Below are 18,449 nucleotides of genomic sequence, written 5' to 3'. Positions count from 1 at the left end.
TGGGGAAAGCTGAAGGTTGACAATGTTGAACTTCACCCGAGCCCCATGTTCAGAAAACAGCGATGGTTAAAGAAATCACCCTACTCTCTATGTCCTTGGAAGCAGCTTACAGCAAAGAACAACCTTTCCCCAAATGGTTTAGAAAAGATGCATGGGTACCCGCAGGTTTGCCTATGACCAGGTAGACATGGAGGCCCAGGGACAGGGCCACTGAGAAGCAGGTTCGTTGTCACTCACTCCCGGACACGGACTATGATGAGTCATGAATGTGTACACAGGCATAATTGTGAAATGCTGCTGAATGGTTCTTGAGTTTTATAACCAACCTATGAACCAAGCAGAGAGGACCCGGTTGTGGCTGTAGGACATTAAAAAGTTAAATTTACCTAGCTTTTCCAGAGAAAAATTGTAGCTGATAAAAGATGAGACATGGAGAGGGAAAGTGACAGGAAGAGGGGGGAGCTCTGACACGGAACAACTTGGAAGTGTCACTCTCACCTTTACACGAAGAAAGAAGCCAAACAAGCCAAAAGCCAACGGCTTTCTTGGTCCCATCAGAAAACTGAGGTCACAGGGCAAAACGTCACCCCGAAACGTCACCTCACCTCTGGAGAGATGGGTGAATATAGAGAATTACAGCCAAGATCTACTTGCCTGGAACAAAAGCCTTTGGAGCTGTGAGCTGGTAGGAACACTTATGTGGTAATTTGAGCAACGGTGGAGGCCGTGTGTGGACCAGTGTGAGAGTGAGAAAGCCCTGGGGGCCCAGTCTTAGGGACCCCTACTCTCATGCCTTTACCTTCAAGAACCCTACTAGGTCATCACAGTGGAAATCTGAGGATGGTCCCCTCTTGGCTCTGGCAGGGGAAGGGGAATAATAATCCTTGGTAAATGCCCAGAGCCTTCTGTGTAATAATTTCCTAAGGAAAAAAGACTCTACTAGGGCCTTATCCCATCGGTGGGAAAGGCAGTTAGCCAACTCCAGCCCCCTGTAGACTTCTTGTCTCATCCTAGGGAGGAGAGAAAAACTAAGAACCATTTCTGAAGGTTGCAGCCCAGGGACTCAAGCCCACTGAAAGACTGAGATTTGACCATGAGTATAGAATCTTTCCCCTCTCCCATCCCTTACACCATATCAACTCAGCTCCAGTATAACAGCAGTGGGTTACAATGGGAAGAGCTACAAACACAGACTCTATTTAAGGAGAAGTCACCAGGGAAGTCCAAGAAAACAGGAGGGATAACAAAAGGGACAGGGGAGGAAAGCCAGGCCCTTGACACTGACAGCTACAGCAACATTAAACACAGCCCAGCTCCTACCCAAATTAACATACAACCTCACACGAAAGGCCTGTCTGCCTCAGTTCCTGCTACCCAATGTGTCACGTCTGGCTTTCAACACCAATAACCATGATAAAGCAGCAAGCATGCTGAAAGGCAAGAAGAAGCACAGTCTGAGAGACAGCAGAGCAAGCATGAGAGCCAGTCTCAGAGATGACTTTGGAATCATCAGACAGGGAATTTAAAGTAACTAACTATGATGAAATTGTAAAGGAGTCTAATGGAAATAGTGGACACCATGTAGAACAAATGGCTAATGTAAGCAGGGACGGATATTCCTTCTTAGGAATCAAAGGAAATCCTGGAAATGAAAAAGAGCGTATCAGAAACGAAGAATGACTTTAATGGGCTCATCAGTATACTGGACATGGTGGAGGAAAACATCAGTGAACTTCAAGCATGTCGACAGAAAATTCCCAAACTGAAATGCAAAGAGAAAAAAAGAGTGGGAAAACCCCCCCCAGAGCAGAATATCCAAGAACTGTGGGACAATTTTAAAAGTGGAACTAGGGACTTCCCTGGTGGTTAAGAATCTGCCTGCCAATGCAGGGGACACGGGTTTGATCCCTGGTCCAGGAAGGTCCCACATGTCGCCGAGCAACTAAGCCCGTGCACCACAACTACTGACGCCTGCGTGCCTAGAGCCTGTGCTCTGCAACAAGAGAAGACCCTGCACTGAGAAGCCCGCGCACTGCAATGAAGAATAGGCTCCACCCTCCACAACTAGAGAAAGCCGGAGTGCAGAAACGAAGACCCAGTGCAGCCAAAAAAGCGGGGCAGACATACACATAACTGGAATACCAGAAGGAGAAAAAGAAAGACTCAGAAAAAAAAATTGAAGTAATAATGGCCCAAAAAATTTTTCTAAAATTGGTAATAGACACCAAGCACATTTCCAGGAAGCTCAGAGAACACCACACAGAAAAGTACCAAAAACTACACCTACTTATATCACATTCAAACTGCCAAAGCCAGACAAAGAGAGAGTCTTGAAGGAAGCCAGAGAGGGGGAATACATCTACAGAGGAACTACGATGAGAGGCACACGGGGCTCCTCATGAGAAATCACGCAAGCGAGAAGAGAGTGGGCTGAAATATTTAAAGTGTGGAAAGGAAAAATCACCAACCTAGACTTCTACATCCAGTGAAATTATCCTTCAAAAGCGAAGGAGAAATAAACACCTTTGCCGACAGACAATCACCGAGGGACTTCATCACCAGCCACCCTGCCCTTCAAAAAATGCTCAAACACATTCTTCTGAGAGAAGGAGAATCAGATGGGTCAGAAACATGGATCTACCTGAGGGAAGAAAGAGCGTAAGAGAAGGAATAAATGAAGGTAAAATAGTATCTTCTGTTTTTCTTATTCTTAGTTGATCTAACAGATCATTGTCCAAAGTAACGGTGACAACGTGTGGGGTGACTGCAGCAGCGGGACAAGTGACCTGAGGAAGAGCGACGCCCTGGGGCAGGAGGGGGGACTCGGGACGCTCACGCTGCAGCGAGGCGCCTGCACTTCCCGTGAAGTAGTCGTGTGTCACTTGACAGTGGACTGAGGCTGGTTGTTCACGTGCACTGCGAGCCCTAGTGCAACCGCTCACGTTGTTTAAAGGGAGGGGAGGGGTGCTAATATCCTCACCTCACAAAGAAAGGAGCGTGAGATCCATGTGCTCAGTCACAGGACTTTCTGCCAGCACAGCCAAGGGACATGCAAGTTACAAACTGCGCACGGAAGCAGTCTGAGGAGGAGCAATCAGCTGAGTTATTTTGGTTTAAAATTACAAGAGGATGACACTTGCAGTTAAAGTGGCTTGAATGCACATAACTAGCTCTGTTCCTTCTAAAACGACCAAAGGAGGAGTTTTTTAAAGGCACCAAGCAGCAGTTCTTGGGGTGCTCTAGTCCTGCAGCATCAGCGTCACCCAGGACCTCGCTGGAAATGCAGATTCCCAGGCCTGCTAAGCCACAGGGCCTGAGGGAGGGGTCCAGCAAGCCGAGTCTCTGCTGCTGGCTGGAGTTTAAGGGCCACTGGCAGAAAGTGCAAAGGGCAGAGAGGAAGTGGAGGAAGACAATTCTGGGAATTCGACGGATGAGGGAAAACAGATGCATCAGTTTCGAGAAATCTCTTGGAACCAACAGAAGGAATGCAGAGGGACTCAACACAGCTGCAAAACCTCAGAGTCTCCAGAAGTGGTCAGCTACATCTAGATGCAGGAATGAAAGTGGGGTTAAAGAGCAGGATTAGCTAAATGCCTGTGTGGGACATGCCCTTCTCCAGACTCCCCAGGCTGGGTGCCTGGCTCCCCCACACACACACACCACAGAGGATCTGGAGGGGTATTCTCTGGAGATGGTAAGTGTTTGTCGCAGTTCAAGACAGGGAGGGTCCTTAATGAAAAGAGGGGAGTTAAGAGAAGCTTTATACACTGACTATTTGTTTCCTATGACTCTATAACATGATGCCACAAAGTGGGTGGCTTTAAACAGCACACGTTTATTCTCTTACAGTTCTGGACACCAGAAGTTGGAAATCAGCTTCACTGGGCAGAAAGGAGTCAGCTGGGCTGTGCTCCCCACAGACGCTCTGGGGGAGAATCTGTTCTTTGCTCTTGCACCTTCTGGTGGCTGCTGGAGATTCCTGGCTTGTGGCCACAATACTCCAATTTCTCCCTCTGTGGTCACTTCTGGGTGAAATCTCTCCCCAATCCCCTCTTATAAGGACACTTGTGATGACATTGGGCTCACCCAGATGACCCAGGATCACCTCCCATTCTCAAGATCCTTCACTTAATCACATCCACAAAGTTTCTTTCCATGTAAGGTGACATTCACAGGTTACCAGGTATTATTCAGCTTATCATACTGACTGCTGAAACTTTCAGCCTTCCTTTCCCCATCAGCTCCCAGAGTACTGACAGCGGGAGACCAACAAGTCTTCTCTGGTTGTGTTGCCAGGTTTAGAAAAACAAAGAAACAAACAAAAACCTAGAGGGAGACAAACTAGAATTTCAGATAAACAAAAATAATTTTTTAGTATAAATATATACCATATACTGCACGGCACTTACGTATACTGAAAAATATATGTTGTTTATCTGAAATTCAACTTTGGCCATTCTGTGTCTTATCCAGCAACCCTGGTCCCTGGAAAATCTAACCAGCCCAAAGGAAAAGTTTTAAAGATGCTGACATTGGAAATCTCCCAAGGAAACTACCCACCAGGTTACCCTGCCAAAGCAGTTCAAACCAGAGTTGACTAGCTCTACCCAACTGTGCAGAACTTCTAATCTGCTTCTTAGTATCGCACACTTAAAATGAGCATATTTTGGAGGAAAATGTCTGACATGGAAGGTAGTAGAAGAAAGCAACGCTGAGGAGGGAATTCTCAAGTGAACTTAAACATTTTTTAAATATCTTCAGAGAAATGAACTAGTATATCCATGAAACAAGAACAGGATGCTATAGAAAAGGAACATTCTGAGAATAAAAACAAGTTCTGGTAATTAAAAATATGATAAGTATGATTAGCAGAGACAAAAATCTCAAAAGAAGGGTTGCGAACTAAAACTGAAGAAATCTCCCAGAAGGTGGAGCAGGAAGAAAAAGAGATATGGGACCGGGAAGGTTTAAAATATAAGGGGACACTCTAGGTGGCTCACTACTCAATAACAACAGGAGGTTCAGAAAGAAATGAACAGGAGAGGAACCCGTTAATGAAATAAATCAAGAAAATTTCTGAGAGTTGACAAACATGAAAAGGGCTGTCCAAAAAAAACAAAGCCGACAGATTAGCCAAGGTGTCTGAACGCACTGGAAAGAGATTTCACAAGTTGAAGGTTTAATTAGTGATAAGAAGTACAGAGAAACAAAGCAAACAGAAAAAATAAGATAAGTGCTAACTCCAGGGAAAACAAAATGCTAAATAGGAAAAGAAAAGTGATCAGCCAATTACAGTAATATAAACCATGAATACTGATCTACACCAAACTGTGACGCAGCAACACAGGGAGACAATGGGGTAAGTTTGCGTGTGTGTCCATGCCGTGGTGGAGGCTGAAGGGGTGAGGTGGTTGGTGGTTATGTGATGGGTGAAAAAGAGTTAAATCTGCATCTTCCTGGTAGGAAGTCGATAGACGCTGCCTAAAAGTGAAAAATCAAGAAGTAGCTGTAGACTCCTGTCAGAACTATTGAGTTAAGTCCCAAAAGACATGATTTAAAGTGCTGCAAGTTACTGACTCCAGGGAGGACGGCGGGGCAGGGGCTGCTGTTTTTAATAAGCCCTGCAGGATGACTTGACTCCCGCCCAAGTGCATGAATAACTTGGGCGAAAGAAAAATAGTGTTAAAAGATGCTGATTATGCTGCGGAGACCCACCAGGAGAAGTCGTGCGTTTGTCAAGCTGCTTTCTCTCTGCTTTGGGTTGGCTCAGACCCATTAGAACGCAGCCTGGCCAGGGGAATATGCAAAGGTTGATTCTTCTTTTTTATTGAGGTCACACTGGTTTATAGTATTATATAAGTTTCATGAGTACAACATTATAGTTCTACTTCTGTCCACAGATAGAAACTGAATTTTTGGAGGCGTGGAGGTTATTTCAATGCCAAAAGGCTGTTTGAGTGGACAGAGAAGGAGAAATTCATGAAAGCAACGCAACAACCTGATTGTCAGTGCTGTGAGAAACGTAAACCCTGTCAAAGAGAACCTGTTTAGAAGATGGGTCAGCTCCTCCTCCGTCAGAGAACAGCCGCACTCCTGCAGCGACTTCTGCATCTTGCATAAGGATATGCAGCCATTTCTGGACTTATCTAGTTTGGCGAGTGCTTTGCTGATATCTTGATAGTGCTCCTTAAGCTTATCCCTGAAAGAGAACACATTTGAGACACACACTAAAACTGGGAAAACAAATCATTTCTTTAAAGCAAGAGCTCCCTGATCATTCTAATGTGATGATTCATCTAACAACTAATTTTGAAGATGCTTTGCAGCCTTGGTGTGACATCTGCAATGCAAGGTATTCTGGAAAAAAAATAATCATCATTTTTATCATTAGCAAAACTATGTTAGAGAAATTACCACCTCGTCTTTTTACTAGAATGAGTACCTTAAAAATGGAGCCAAGCATTTGAAAATACAGTGATATTACAGACATGGGAAATACACATCCATTCCCTTGATGAAGGCTTGTTGAGCACCTATCATGTGCCAGGTTCTGCTCTGGGTGTCGGGATACACCTAGTGAATCAGAGAGGCCTCCCTAGAAGAATTTACATTCCCACAGAGGCAAGACCAACAATTAATGGAAGACATCAGTGCCCTGCACAGTGGGTCAGGGGTCAGCTCAGCGCCCGTGAGCAGGGCTGAGAAGGCGCATGGTGGGGGTGGGCTGCAACTCCCAGTAGGGGGTACAGGTGGACCTCACTGGGAAGGTGACCCTTGAGCAGAGATGGCAGGTGAAGAACTCGGTGGGGATTTACCCCCAGGGAGACCTCTCTGGGCCCAGGGACAGCCAGCAAAAAGGCCTTGAAGCAGGAATGCAGGACAGGGGACCAAGGAGGGCTGAAAGCCTGGGTCCGGTCCGTGAGCACTGGCGGGGTGGGGGTCCAGGAACCCCTCGTTCACTGTCAGGTTCTCTGTTGTTGAGAAATAAGCCAGCGTTTGTGTGCATCAGCTGGCACACCCGGAGCTGTGCTGTCTCCGTGTACCTTCTCCCATGTGTTCTTCTCAACAGCCCAGCAAGGGAGGAGGGTAATTACTACCCCCATTTTATAGGAAGAAGACAGCGCCCGGTCCGTGCAGTGTCCGGGCTTGGCCAGCTTTCCCTTGGAGGGACAGAGACAGCGTCAAGCTGTAGCTCCTGTTCGAGCTCGAGGGCTGATTTTCTTGGGAATGTGTTCAAGACTGATTCAGTCTTTCAGGAAAATTCTTCCCAGACTTAAAAAAAAAATTATTGATAAGGGACTAAAAAAGCTATGGGCATTTTTAAGAATAAACAGTCCTGCACCTGACCTATGGGTCAGGGGTTTATATTCCATAACCCCGGCTCATCCAGGCTCCAGAAAGCTCTTCCTACCACACTGAGCACTGTGCCTGTCTGACTCGAGCTCGGCTGTGAGGTTCTTACGCAGGGAGAATATGCCAGAAACTCCAAACACGAAATCTTTGCTGGTAATTGTCTACCACCTCCGATGTGTATTTGTGGATACGTATCCACAAATAGTTCCCTGAGCGCGCCTAGAAAAAATAATCCATGGCAACAAGAAAGTCAGAAATCAGAAGAGGGGATGCTGAGGGAATACTTGGGGAGAGAGGGAGGCACAGGGGACTCTGAAGCTACGTGGGCCACCGTCTCCCTCCCCTGCTGGACTGCGGTTCCGAGCTGGCTGGGGTGCGCCTTCCAGAAGCTGACGCACATGGGCTGCAAGAACTGCCCGGGGAACGTGTCCCAAGAGCAGCAGCACACCAGATCCCCTCGCAGGTGTCCTCTGCATGCAGGCCCAGGTTACAAAACGATTCCTTGCAACCACAACTATTACACTCCACTTGATCCTTGAAAATGAAAGTGAAGGTATAAAAAAACATCAAAACTTTTTTTGAGATACATATTTTTAGAAAATTGAAGTGTTCAGCGTTTCTTGGACTGGTTTCCAGGCCGTAATTATTTCCCTTGCAGAGTAAATATGTGCACAGAGTAATGAGGATTTGGAGCTCAGATCACGCCACACACTGCCAAGCAGAACCCGTGTCAGTCACCACAGTGTCTGGTCCCTGGTCTGGACAACGAGACAGAAGCCTGAAGAGGGCAGTGCCACGGCCAGTGGACGGCCACAGAGCCCCTCACACACAGCCGGCCAGCACGCTGGAAAGAACGGGAAAGGACCCTCCGAGGCAGGCTGGTTTTGCTCCTGTGCCTCTCAATTTGCATTTCAGAACAGCCTGCGGAGCTCCTGTGGCTAGTTCACCACCGCTGCTCTGACTCTGACTCTTCAACTCAGACTCGGGCCAAAAAGAGCGAGGCATGAAAAATAAATATGGGTTTAAAAAAAAATTCTCTGAATATTTAAAATGTATTCAGGCCACTTCAAACAAAATTAGTTCTCTTAGATTTAAGAGGCAAATATAAAATTTCGGTCACTTGAATGAACACTCCTATTTATTAATCTTATCAGAGCTTCAGTATAAATGAGGTTAAAAGCTCTGAAAACACTGTAATTGACCCACGGACACCGAAATTGAAAAGTGGCCCATCCTGAAGGGCAAAGTGGCTTGATGATTTCACAGTCTGACATCTTTGAGGAAACAGAAGCCGGTCATGAATTTTCATGCCTCCGGCGTGTCTTCCTTGCTAAGAGAGGTGATCGTGGCAGGGGACCGCGTGAGTGTGAATCAGCTCCCTGAGCCTGGGGGTCTGAACGCACCGCTGGGTGGTGCGCAGTCCTCCCAGCTACGGATCCCGCTCGTACCGCAAACAGAAACAAGGAGAGAAAGACCGTGGGGACGCCACTGCGGGTGAGCCATTCCTCCCGGAGCCTCATTACTCACACGGGGCAGGCGAGCGTGCAGAGAAGACACGCGTGTGTAATGAGGCCGGCCCTGTCTGGGAAGATAAATCCCACTTTTTCATTAGTTTCGTGGCATATTTGATTTATACCAATCTTGCACATATTTTTACTGGAAATTTCACCAACTCAATTATCTGCCTTCGGGCTTTATAACTCAGTAACTTAGACATCATTCAGGGGTGTGTGCAAACTGCCTTCCTCTTAAACCCCATTTAGCCGTTACATTCCAGCCCTGTGTCCTTGGAGTACTTCTTTCCTCTGGGGATTCTTTAGAGACAGCTCATTCACACATTCAGAGCGGGTGGGGACAGACAGCTGAAGAGACAGACTACAGTCGGACAGACACACAGACAAGAGTGCCACGGAGCTGAGGCTCTGGAGCGGGGACTGGGGCCCCAGGCCTGGGGAGGGCTGGCGGGCGGCCTCCCGGGACTGAGACTGATCGAGAAAGTCTGTCCCATTGCTTTAGGGTCGCATCAAATGTGGCAACATTTTCTCCTATGTTTAATGTTTTCACTGAGGCATAACTGACATACAACATTATGTTAGTTTCAGGTGTACCACATGATGACTTGGCATCTGTACACCCTGAGGTGGTCACCACCGTCCATCACCAGCCACAGGATGCGAACCTTCAAGGTTTCCTCTCTTAGCAACTTTCCAACACGCAGCACAGTCTCACCAGCTGTGGTCACCTTGCTGTATGTCACACCCCAGGACGTATTTCTATCATAACTGGAAGCTGCGCGTTTTGACCCCCTTCATCCCCTTCGGCATCCCCACCCCCACCCCACCTCTGGCAACGGCCAATCTGTTTTCTGTATCTATGGGGTTTATTTATTTATTTATTTATTTTGTAAGGTTCCACATATAAGTGAGATCACATGGTTTTTGTCTTTGTCTGACCTATTTCACTTGGCATAATGCCCTCAAGGTCCCGCTGTGTTATCACAAATGGCAATGTTTCATTCTTTTTTATGGCTGAATCGTATTCCATTGTTTATCTATGTACTGCATTTTCTTTACCCATTGTTCTAGAATTTTACAATGTGGCATTAGTGACCAGTTTTAAACCTTGAAAGGAATCATGCACAGTCCCACCATGCAAATACCAGATGATACCTCCTGCACAGCATCTTCTGGTCCTTGTGGATCAGCACGTACACTTGGTGTAGTTCCAGCTATGGTATACAGACTATTTATTTTTGGCCACACCACGGGGCATGCAGGATCTTAGTTCCCTGACCAGGGATCAAATCTGTACCCCCTGCATGGGAAGTGCGGGTTCCTAACCACTAGACCAGCAGGGAAGCCCCTATAGACTGTTTAAAACTGCGCTGCCAATTGGCCTCTATTACAGGCATCTCCACCGTCTCCATGATGATGGCTGTAATCGCTTCACCACCTCACGCTCCTTGGGGCCATGCTCTGTAAGCCAGGCACTCATCTGGGATGGACAAGCGTCTGTTTTGCTGCTGTTGTTGAAAACACACTGCAAGTCACACCTTTCACCTGCTAACCTGCTGGCCTCTTCTGCATTATTTCTTTGGGATAAAGTCGCCAACGTTGAACTGCTGAGTTAAAGAATGCGTCTGTTCATTCATTCACTGGACAAACACCCCCTGGGTGCCTACTCGGTGTCGGGCACTGTTCTGAATCAGGTAGAGACGGATGTGTCCTCGTGGAACCTGCATTCTAGTTGTCCAGAGGAGGGCCAGGTGCTTAGGTCAGTAACACCTAAAAGGTTAGGTTCTGAAGGGCGGCCTATAAAATATGAGCGATCTGAGGGTGTGGCTGGGTAGGGCGGGAGAGGCTGATAGCTCTTTAACTCCTTTGTAGCTTTGTGACTTGGCACCGATTTCTAGAATCTGCAGCAGTGAACGAATATTACAGTTTCATGACAGCTGTGCCAGCACCGGGAGGCACCACTTCAGAATAACCAGTGCTGCCAGGGCCAACGAGGGGCAGAGCCGGCCTCCGGACCTCATGCTCACCAACTCACCTGGCCGGCACGGCCTTCTCTGTGCTCTGCTGCAGCTCTTTCACCTCTTCTTGCACCTGCTGTGGTTTCGTGAAGTGACCCATGAAGTTGAAGTAATCCTCTGCATGGGGCCGGTGGATATCCGCTGAATAGTTAATCCCCAATTTCTGTAAAAATTCTTGGTAAGTAATGTGCCCTCTTCCCTCGGTGTCATACCTTTAAAGACAAACAAATACAACTCTCACCAGTGGCCGCTGAGGCGAGGTACTAGGGCTTTAACACCGTCTGCACGCCCCCTGCCTGGTTCCTCACACACCGTGGGCTCTGTAGCCGTGCAGCACCGGCCTCCCCAGGGAGTCAGAAACGCAGGATCCCGAGCCTTGCCCCACACCTGATCTGAACCTGTTCTTAATAAGATCCCCAGGTGACCACAGGCTCATCAATCAACAGGAGGATCACCTCACACAGGGAGATCTTAATCCACCCCAAGGGAGCAACCGATGTATCCACTGTCATTCTGTTTTTAGAAACACGATTGCCAAATGAAAAAAAAAAAAAAAGAAAGCCATGTAAGAGACCTATGGGCTATGGGATAATATAGAGAAGGCCAATCTATGCATATTAGGGATTCTGGGAGCAGAAGAAAGAGAAACGGGGATTGAAAATGTATTTGAAGAAATTATGGCTGAAAACTTCCCAAACCTAAAGAAGGAAAGCAATGTCCAAGTACAGGGAGCACAGAGGCTCCCCCCAAAAAATGAACCCAAACAGACCTGCACCAGGATATATGGCAATAAAAATGGTAAGAGCTAAAGACAAAGCGAGGATTCTAAAGACAGCAAGAGAAAAAGAGTTCTTTACAAGGGAACCCCTATAAGGTCATCAGCTGATTTCTCTACAGAAACACTGCAGTCCAGAAGTGAGCGGCAAAATATATTCAAAGTCATGAAAGAGAAAAAATCTGCAACCTAGAATACTCTACCTAGCAAGATTATCATTTAGAATGGGAGGAGAAAGAAAGAAATTTCTCTGACAAGCAAAAACTAAAAGAACACAGCAATGCTAAACCTATCCTAAAAGAAATCTTGAAAGGTCATCTCTAAAGAGAAAAGAAACAAGAAGATATAGGAAGGAGGAAATTACAACTGGAAAGAAAAATCACTTAAATTAGCCAGTATACAGATCAAAAAGAGAAAAAAACCTACTTGTGAAAGCAATGATAAAACAAGCAACAGCAAAAGGAAAAACATGAAGATGTAAGAAGGGACATCAGAAACATAAAGTGTGGGAAGGAGGATAAGAAAATGCAGATTCTCTTTTCAACCCTTCTGTTCATCCAACAGCCTTAATTGAGCACCTACACGTAAGAGGAACTATGCTGAGGTTCAGAAGAAAATCCATCAAAAACCATATTCAGTCTTAAAACTCAAATGAACGAATGCCACTTGATTCCAATTCCGCATGTTCTCTTTAAAGAGACACCAATTGCAAACAACCAACGAGAGAGACTAGTAAGGAAAACAAGATAAGAATTACGCTATGTACCTTTCATGCCATCTTCTATTATTGGGATTTTTCTGAATTGTAATTCATTTAAAAAAGGCATAACGGAGGGTTTTTATCTCCCAACATTATTCAAATAGAATTACTTCCATAAAAAATTTTAAGGCAAATCGTCAATTTTCTTTGAAAAAAAAAAGTATTTATTTTCATGCAAAGATCTCGGTCCTCCTGTAACCAATAAAAATGAATTTGCAGAGGTGCTTTTTCCCAGGTGAACTCAGCGCTTCGAGGACCGAGACGGTATCTACACTGTGACCGGGACGCGAGCTGCATCTGGCTGCAGTCTGGGTGTTTGCCGGATGGCGCATGTGCACCGGGGGGCTCTCCTGTGTGAGGCGGGGCCCCCCTCTGTTCTCAGCCAACCAGACGCCGCAGGACCTGCAGAGCCACACACCCACCGGTCCTCTGCGACCCTCCCAACAAGTGATGATGAGGGAAACGGATTTACTTACCCGGGCTTCCTGGCCTCCAGGGGTGGCGTGGTGGGTGGAGGACGAGGGGCGAGAAGTTCCTGAGCGTCTGGCAGCCTGAGGCCCGCCCTGCCCACTCCCTCCCTCTGCACCTGCACAGGCCTGCATCCCACCTCCACCTGCCTCCCCAGCATCCAGGCCTGTTTTCATCAGGGACTCCATCTTAGACAGTGAGAAGAGTCCCCTCCTGCGACTGAGGCAGGGAGGGTGGTGCGGTCCGAGTCCCACACCAGCTCACTAGCCTCGAGACCCTGGCCAGGTCCCCCCTTCTCCCCACCTGGGCTCGGTTTCCTCCCCTGCAAGGATGGAGGTGGAGGGCGCTCTGAGACCTGCCAGCTCAGATCAGCGCCCCCACTGCTGTCATCGTTACCAAGGATTTGGGACTGTCTGTTATTAGTACCACCTTAGAGCCTGCAACCCCCCAAAGTACCATTCTACCTTTATGCAGTGAATTTTCTCTCTGAAACAAAACACAGTGAGCCACCCACCAGAGGAGGCCCGAGGCTTGTACCGTGGCTTTGTGTGCCAGGCGGCACGAAGGGCCAGGGCCTCTTGCAAATGGCTTTTCCTACTGCTGGTGACCAGACAGCTTCAGGAAGGAGGGTCCAGTCCTCCATCAGTGCACCTGGGAAGGGGACAGCTGCCATTTCTCGAGCTCCTGGGGCGATCCCAGGGCCCTGGGTCTTTCCCTGAGCTGCGTCAGCCCGTGACCAGCCTGATGCCACCAGAGTGCTGCTGTGATCCACTCTATACAGATACCCTTAGAAGAAAGCTCCCCAAGGACTCCCCACCCCGACACAGGGGCTCCTGAGAGAATGTGCACAGACCACCCGCCTGACAGGCAAGCACCGGCCAGCACCGCGCCTCCTCTGGAACCTCTCTCTCATCTCAGGCAAAAGCACCGTCTCTCCCCATCCCTGGGGATCCCTGCAGGGTGTGGTGAGGACTGGGGAGGGCGCGAGAGCGTGTGGGGCCCCGGGCCAGGGCCTGGTGTTTGCCGCTGCTCTTCACCACTCAGAGGCTCAACCACAGCCTGCCTCTGCCTCCCCCGCTTCGGTCCGGGTCTGCCCTCCCCGCTGGACCGCAGGTTTCTTGAGGAGAAACTGTGCCTGGTTTATCTTGATGGGTAAACACGCAGTTCCCAGCAACACGCCTCGCGAAAACTTCCTCATCAACATCTGGCTGCCCAGCGCATGCATGTGAAGGGCGCATGTCCCCAGGAAGGCCTGCCAGCCTGCGGGCGATGCTCGTGAGGTTCCCAACAACAAATGCGAAACTGACACTTGAACTGAATGAAAAGACACTTCTTAATTACGTCATTAACAAAGATCGTAAACATTCTATGCGCATCTCCAAGGAACGGAAGACCAGATTGCACAACTGCAACTAAAATATTGTTCTGAATGTGAACAATAAGAGAGTTAATTCAGCTTACATAACCTCACCCTCCATTATATAGTCCTTTGCATCACATTAAACAAAAATCAACTTGCTTATAAAGGTTGAATTTCAAAATGGTTTGGCAACAGATGTGCCAGGAAAAATGTGCACAGGAACAGAGGACTCATAAAAACTTGCATTTGCACATGGCAACGGCCACTAATCTATGATATAATCAGAATACTCTGCCCATCTACTGTACACACAGCAATTCGGTTGTACACATGATTTGATTATGTTCACATCGATTGCTGAGGAATCTTACTCTTTCATGCTCAGTTTAGCACTTGATTCTGACATAAACGACAGAAGAACCTTCCAACACCACTGACCCCAGATTTAGAGGATCTGGTGCCAGCCCCACTGAGGACCCAGGCCAGCAGCAGAGGGAGACATGGTCCTTATGCTGCCTGGACATAGGGATTCTCTCGGGGACCGTCTGTGAGGGTGGTCCAATGGCTGACAGAGCTCCCGTCAGAGCGCAGTGTCCAGCTGCCTCAAGGGACAGTGTCCACCGGCACATGCAGCCAGTCCTGGTGGAGCACAGATTAGCTCCATTGGCTCCACCCCCTCCAGGGCCACGATCCGTCCCCCCATGCTCCCCAATAAGCGGCAGTCTGGCCTTGGGTGAAGCCACGCCAGAGATGGAAAACCCACTCCTTCAAGGACTGCCCAGTGGAGTTCTAGACAATGTTAGTCACTCAGACATCCTTTACGCAGGGCAGGGGGCCTGTCCAGCTAGTCCTCGCCAAGCTGACCCCTCCTTCATGTTCAGCTCTTCTAATGCAACCCCTACCATCACGTCCTGTTCAATCCTCTCTTCTCTGAAAAGGTTCCTTCAACCTTTTCACATCCTTTCCCATCCCGAGGCTCTCCTTGACCAGCATGGCACCTGGTAGTTTCTCCCTAGACACCGCCTTGGTTGAGCCGACAGAGGTGACCCAGCTTCACATTAACCGAGAGTCACATGTCCTCAATGTGTGCCAATGCGTGTGGCAAGGACTTTATAATAGTCTTCACTTTTTATATTGGAATACTAACATACAACTTACCTACCCAGACAAGAAGTGTGTATAAGCTGGGCATTAATTATCTCCAGAACATTCTACCACATCTGTGTCATCAGCTGGCTGTACACGACTGGCATCTATACTTAAGTTTCCCAGGCTGCCGCTGTCCTGAGTTGCCTGTGCGTTTTTATAACACACTGGCTTCATGGTTTCTCAGCAAGGCTGGGTTTAGGTCCAAAAGAGCAGAATTCTACCCAATGAAACGAGGCTCCCCTGAAGGGCGTGTCCCTCAGGGCCCTGGTCCTGGGGCTCCCCATGCCCGGCAGGCTCTGGGTCTCAGGCTCTGTCGATAGCGGCAGCATCCCTCCTCTTCCTTCCCGGGACCCCCTGCTCCCCCAGCTCCGGGCCTCTCTGCTCACTGGGACCCCCTTCCCCACCTCTGGCTAATGACTGTTTATTAAGACTCAACTCAGGCATCGCACCTCCTGGGGGTCCCTCCCTGAACACCCACAGCCCGGCCGCCTGGCCTCTCCCTCCTCCCGGCATGCGGCCGCTGTGCTTCCAGCCGAGTCATGAGCAACTCAAGGGTGGGGGCTGCCTTCATCTCTGGAACCTCAGAATCTAGCACCGGGCCTGCAACTTAGAAAGTTTCAGGAAAATCCTGCTTAGTGATCCCTCAGATGAATGAATGAAGGAATGAATGCACTTGCATCTTGTAACTTATTCTCAGCACTGTCGCCAACACAGACGCACTACTCCTGAAATCCAGTGCTGAAGGATCCTGCCTGGCTTCAGTTAGCAGGTTACCTTTCACAACGGCCTCCTTCAGGCTTGACAGGCGTGTACCTTTAACCCTCGGTGAGCCAGGCTCACGTAACACGCACGTGCTCCCCACGCTGCCCACCGCTGTGCAGCTGGCCGTGGCCATGGGCTGACCCTGGGCCATGGGCTGCGGGCAGGTGCGTGTCATTCTGGGCTGAAGCCTGCCGAAGCCCGCGTGTGGGTCTGTGCTCTGCAGGCCCCCGGGGACCCTGCTGAGGGATGAAGCCACAACCGAAGCCAGGTCCCGAATCACCAGTTGGAAGAGAAGCGTGCAGCAGAGTCGCTAGACATGCTAGACGTCGGGTGAATAAGAACTAAAACATCCATGTGCCAGGTCGCTGAGATTTGGGGGTTAATGCATGTTTCCTTCCACAGCATAAACGAGACCCTCCAGACCAGCCTGAAGCTCTGACACAGAGCACTTCGCAGGTGCTTCATAAATGCTGAGTGAACACTGGATGCTGACAGGATTTTGGTCTGTATTCTCCCTATTTTCTAATTCTGTGCTTTTAAAAGAGCTGAATGTTATTATCCTACTCATTTCCACCCACCCAGTTTCGGCGGGGGAGCTTTCCTATTCTGACAAGCAGACCCCGGGAGCTGGCAGCGTGCGTCACACTGGCCCCAGCTGCCCCCCGCCTTACCTGGGTCCCTGTCACTTGTGCCCGGGTGGAAGCACGCCCCTCCCCCTGTGCAGGCAACCACAGGAGGCTCCTGGCGCCAGGGCGGCCCAGCGTCGGTCACCACCACCCAGCTGCCCATGCCTCCTGCTTCATAAGCCGGGCGGGGACTTGGAGGGAGGGGACAAGGGTGAGCCCATTGTCAGTGTCAGCAAACACTGAGCCACTGAGGGGCGCAGCCCAGGATGGGGGATGAGGGTGAGGACGGCAAAAGTTTGTCATCTCTGCGCAGTGGGGTAGGATTGCTTTCTTCTTGTTGTCTTTTCTTTTCCTTCATGCTTTTCTGGACTTTCTGAGTCTTCTAGAATGAGTGTGCACTAATACTGCAATCAGAAAATAATTTCACATCCATATGATCTTTTTACTACTGATCTTTATGCTGATATATGCCAGGTACCCTCATTAAACCACTTGGTCCCCATTGCCATCCCAGTGGAGAGATGACTAAAGCTCAGAGAAGACGAGCCACTGGCCCAAGGTCACACAGCTCAGTCTGGGCACCATGGAAGAGGGCGCAGGCTCCCCTCAGAGCACAGCCCTCAGCTGTGGCTACTTGGCCACCTCGGGGTGTCCTCCTGATTTCTCTACATGCTCATCTCATCAGACGCATCCAAGGAGCATCTCTTCTCATCATTCAGCCTCTTTCCAGGTTGCTAAAGGCCGATTTTCACTTCCTAAATCTCTCTCACACCTGTCACTTCCATCCCAGTCCTCCAGGCACCACCCAGGGAAGGTCACCCCGTCTTCTCACTTAGAACACTGAGACAGCCCCAAGTTCACCTCCGTGCCTCCCTCCCTGTCTCTGGCAATTCATCCTCCTTCCTGTGACCACAGGGATCTTTCTGGAACGTGGGTCTGCCTCCATCTTTCCCTACTAAATGCCTGGCCTTCAGGACAGGGTCCTGCCCTTCATGACGTGGTTCTGCTGATGTGTGGCCGCCCCTTCTGCCTGGCCACCAGGATGACCCCGCAGCCCTGGAATGTGACATCCCTTTTGCCTTTGGCTGGACGTTCATCTGGTGGCTCTCAACCCCGTGCTTGTCCTTCGCGTGTCTTCCTGGCTCTCCCCACCCCTGGATGCTCCCAGGGAGCTGTGCCTGTCGGAGGTGGGATGAGGGCAGGCCGGGCGGTTCCCAGGGGACCTCCTGTCAAGGCTGAGGCTGTGGCTCCTGCTCAGCACTGCGGCTGAAGTTCCAGCAGCTTCTGAGGCAGCATCAGGGTGGAGGCAACTTCCTGGTCTCCAAGAAATACCCAGTTTCCCCTTTGCCCTCCAGTCCCTGGTGGGGAGCAGCTCCCTTATCTCTAGGTAACCACCCCCTCCTTGCTCTTCCAGCCTGGGGGTGGGGTAGCAGCCTCCTGGCCTCTGGGTAAGCCCGCAGTTTACTCAGACTTCTCGCCTTCTGATATCTTTGTAATCAGTCTCTGCATTAAGTCCTGCTTGGCCATAAATATTAGAGTGGTTTCTGCTTTCCCGCCGGAACACTGGTGGATAAACTCCTGGAGTTCCCCCTGTCTTGATCACCCCTCTTCCATCACCTGGAGGTGATTCCACCTGTGGCAGACGCCATCGTGAGTTCCCCATC

At 49.2% G+C, this 18,449-nt stretch overlaps 1 protein-coding gene across 1 annotated transcript in view; it reads right to left on the bottom strand.

Annotated features, from left to right (window-relative positions):
- The window catches only part of EFCAB6 (EF-hand calcium binding domain 6), a 253,258-nt gene that overhangs the window by 49,538 nt on the left and 185,271 nt on the right, over window positions 1-18,449 (bottom strand). Inside the window, exons 22-23 of the mRNA XM_057743330.1 lie at window positions 10,903-11,097; window positions 6,044-6,199 (exon numbers count right to left, since the gene is read on the bottom strand). Of these exons, the coding sequence (XP_057599313.1) occupies window positions 6,044-6,199; window positions 10,903-11,097 (351 nt within the window). The remainder of the gene's footprint in view (window positions 1-6,043; window positions 6,200-10,902; window positions 11,098-18,449) is intronic.

This window comes from Hippopotamus amphibius, chromosome 7, assembly GCF_030028045.1.
Source record: "Hippopotamus amphibius kiboko isolate mHipAmp2 chromosome 7, mHipAmp2.hap2, whole genome shotgun sequence".
Taxonomy (NCBI): domain Eukaryota; kingdom Metazoa; phylum Chordata; class Mammalia; order Artiodactyla; family Hippopotamidae; genus Hippopotamus; species Hippopotamus amphibius.
This window is presented reverse-complemented; position numbering and strand designations above follow the sequence as displayed.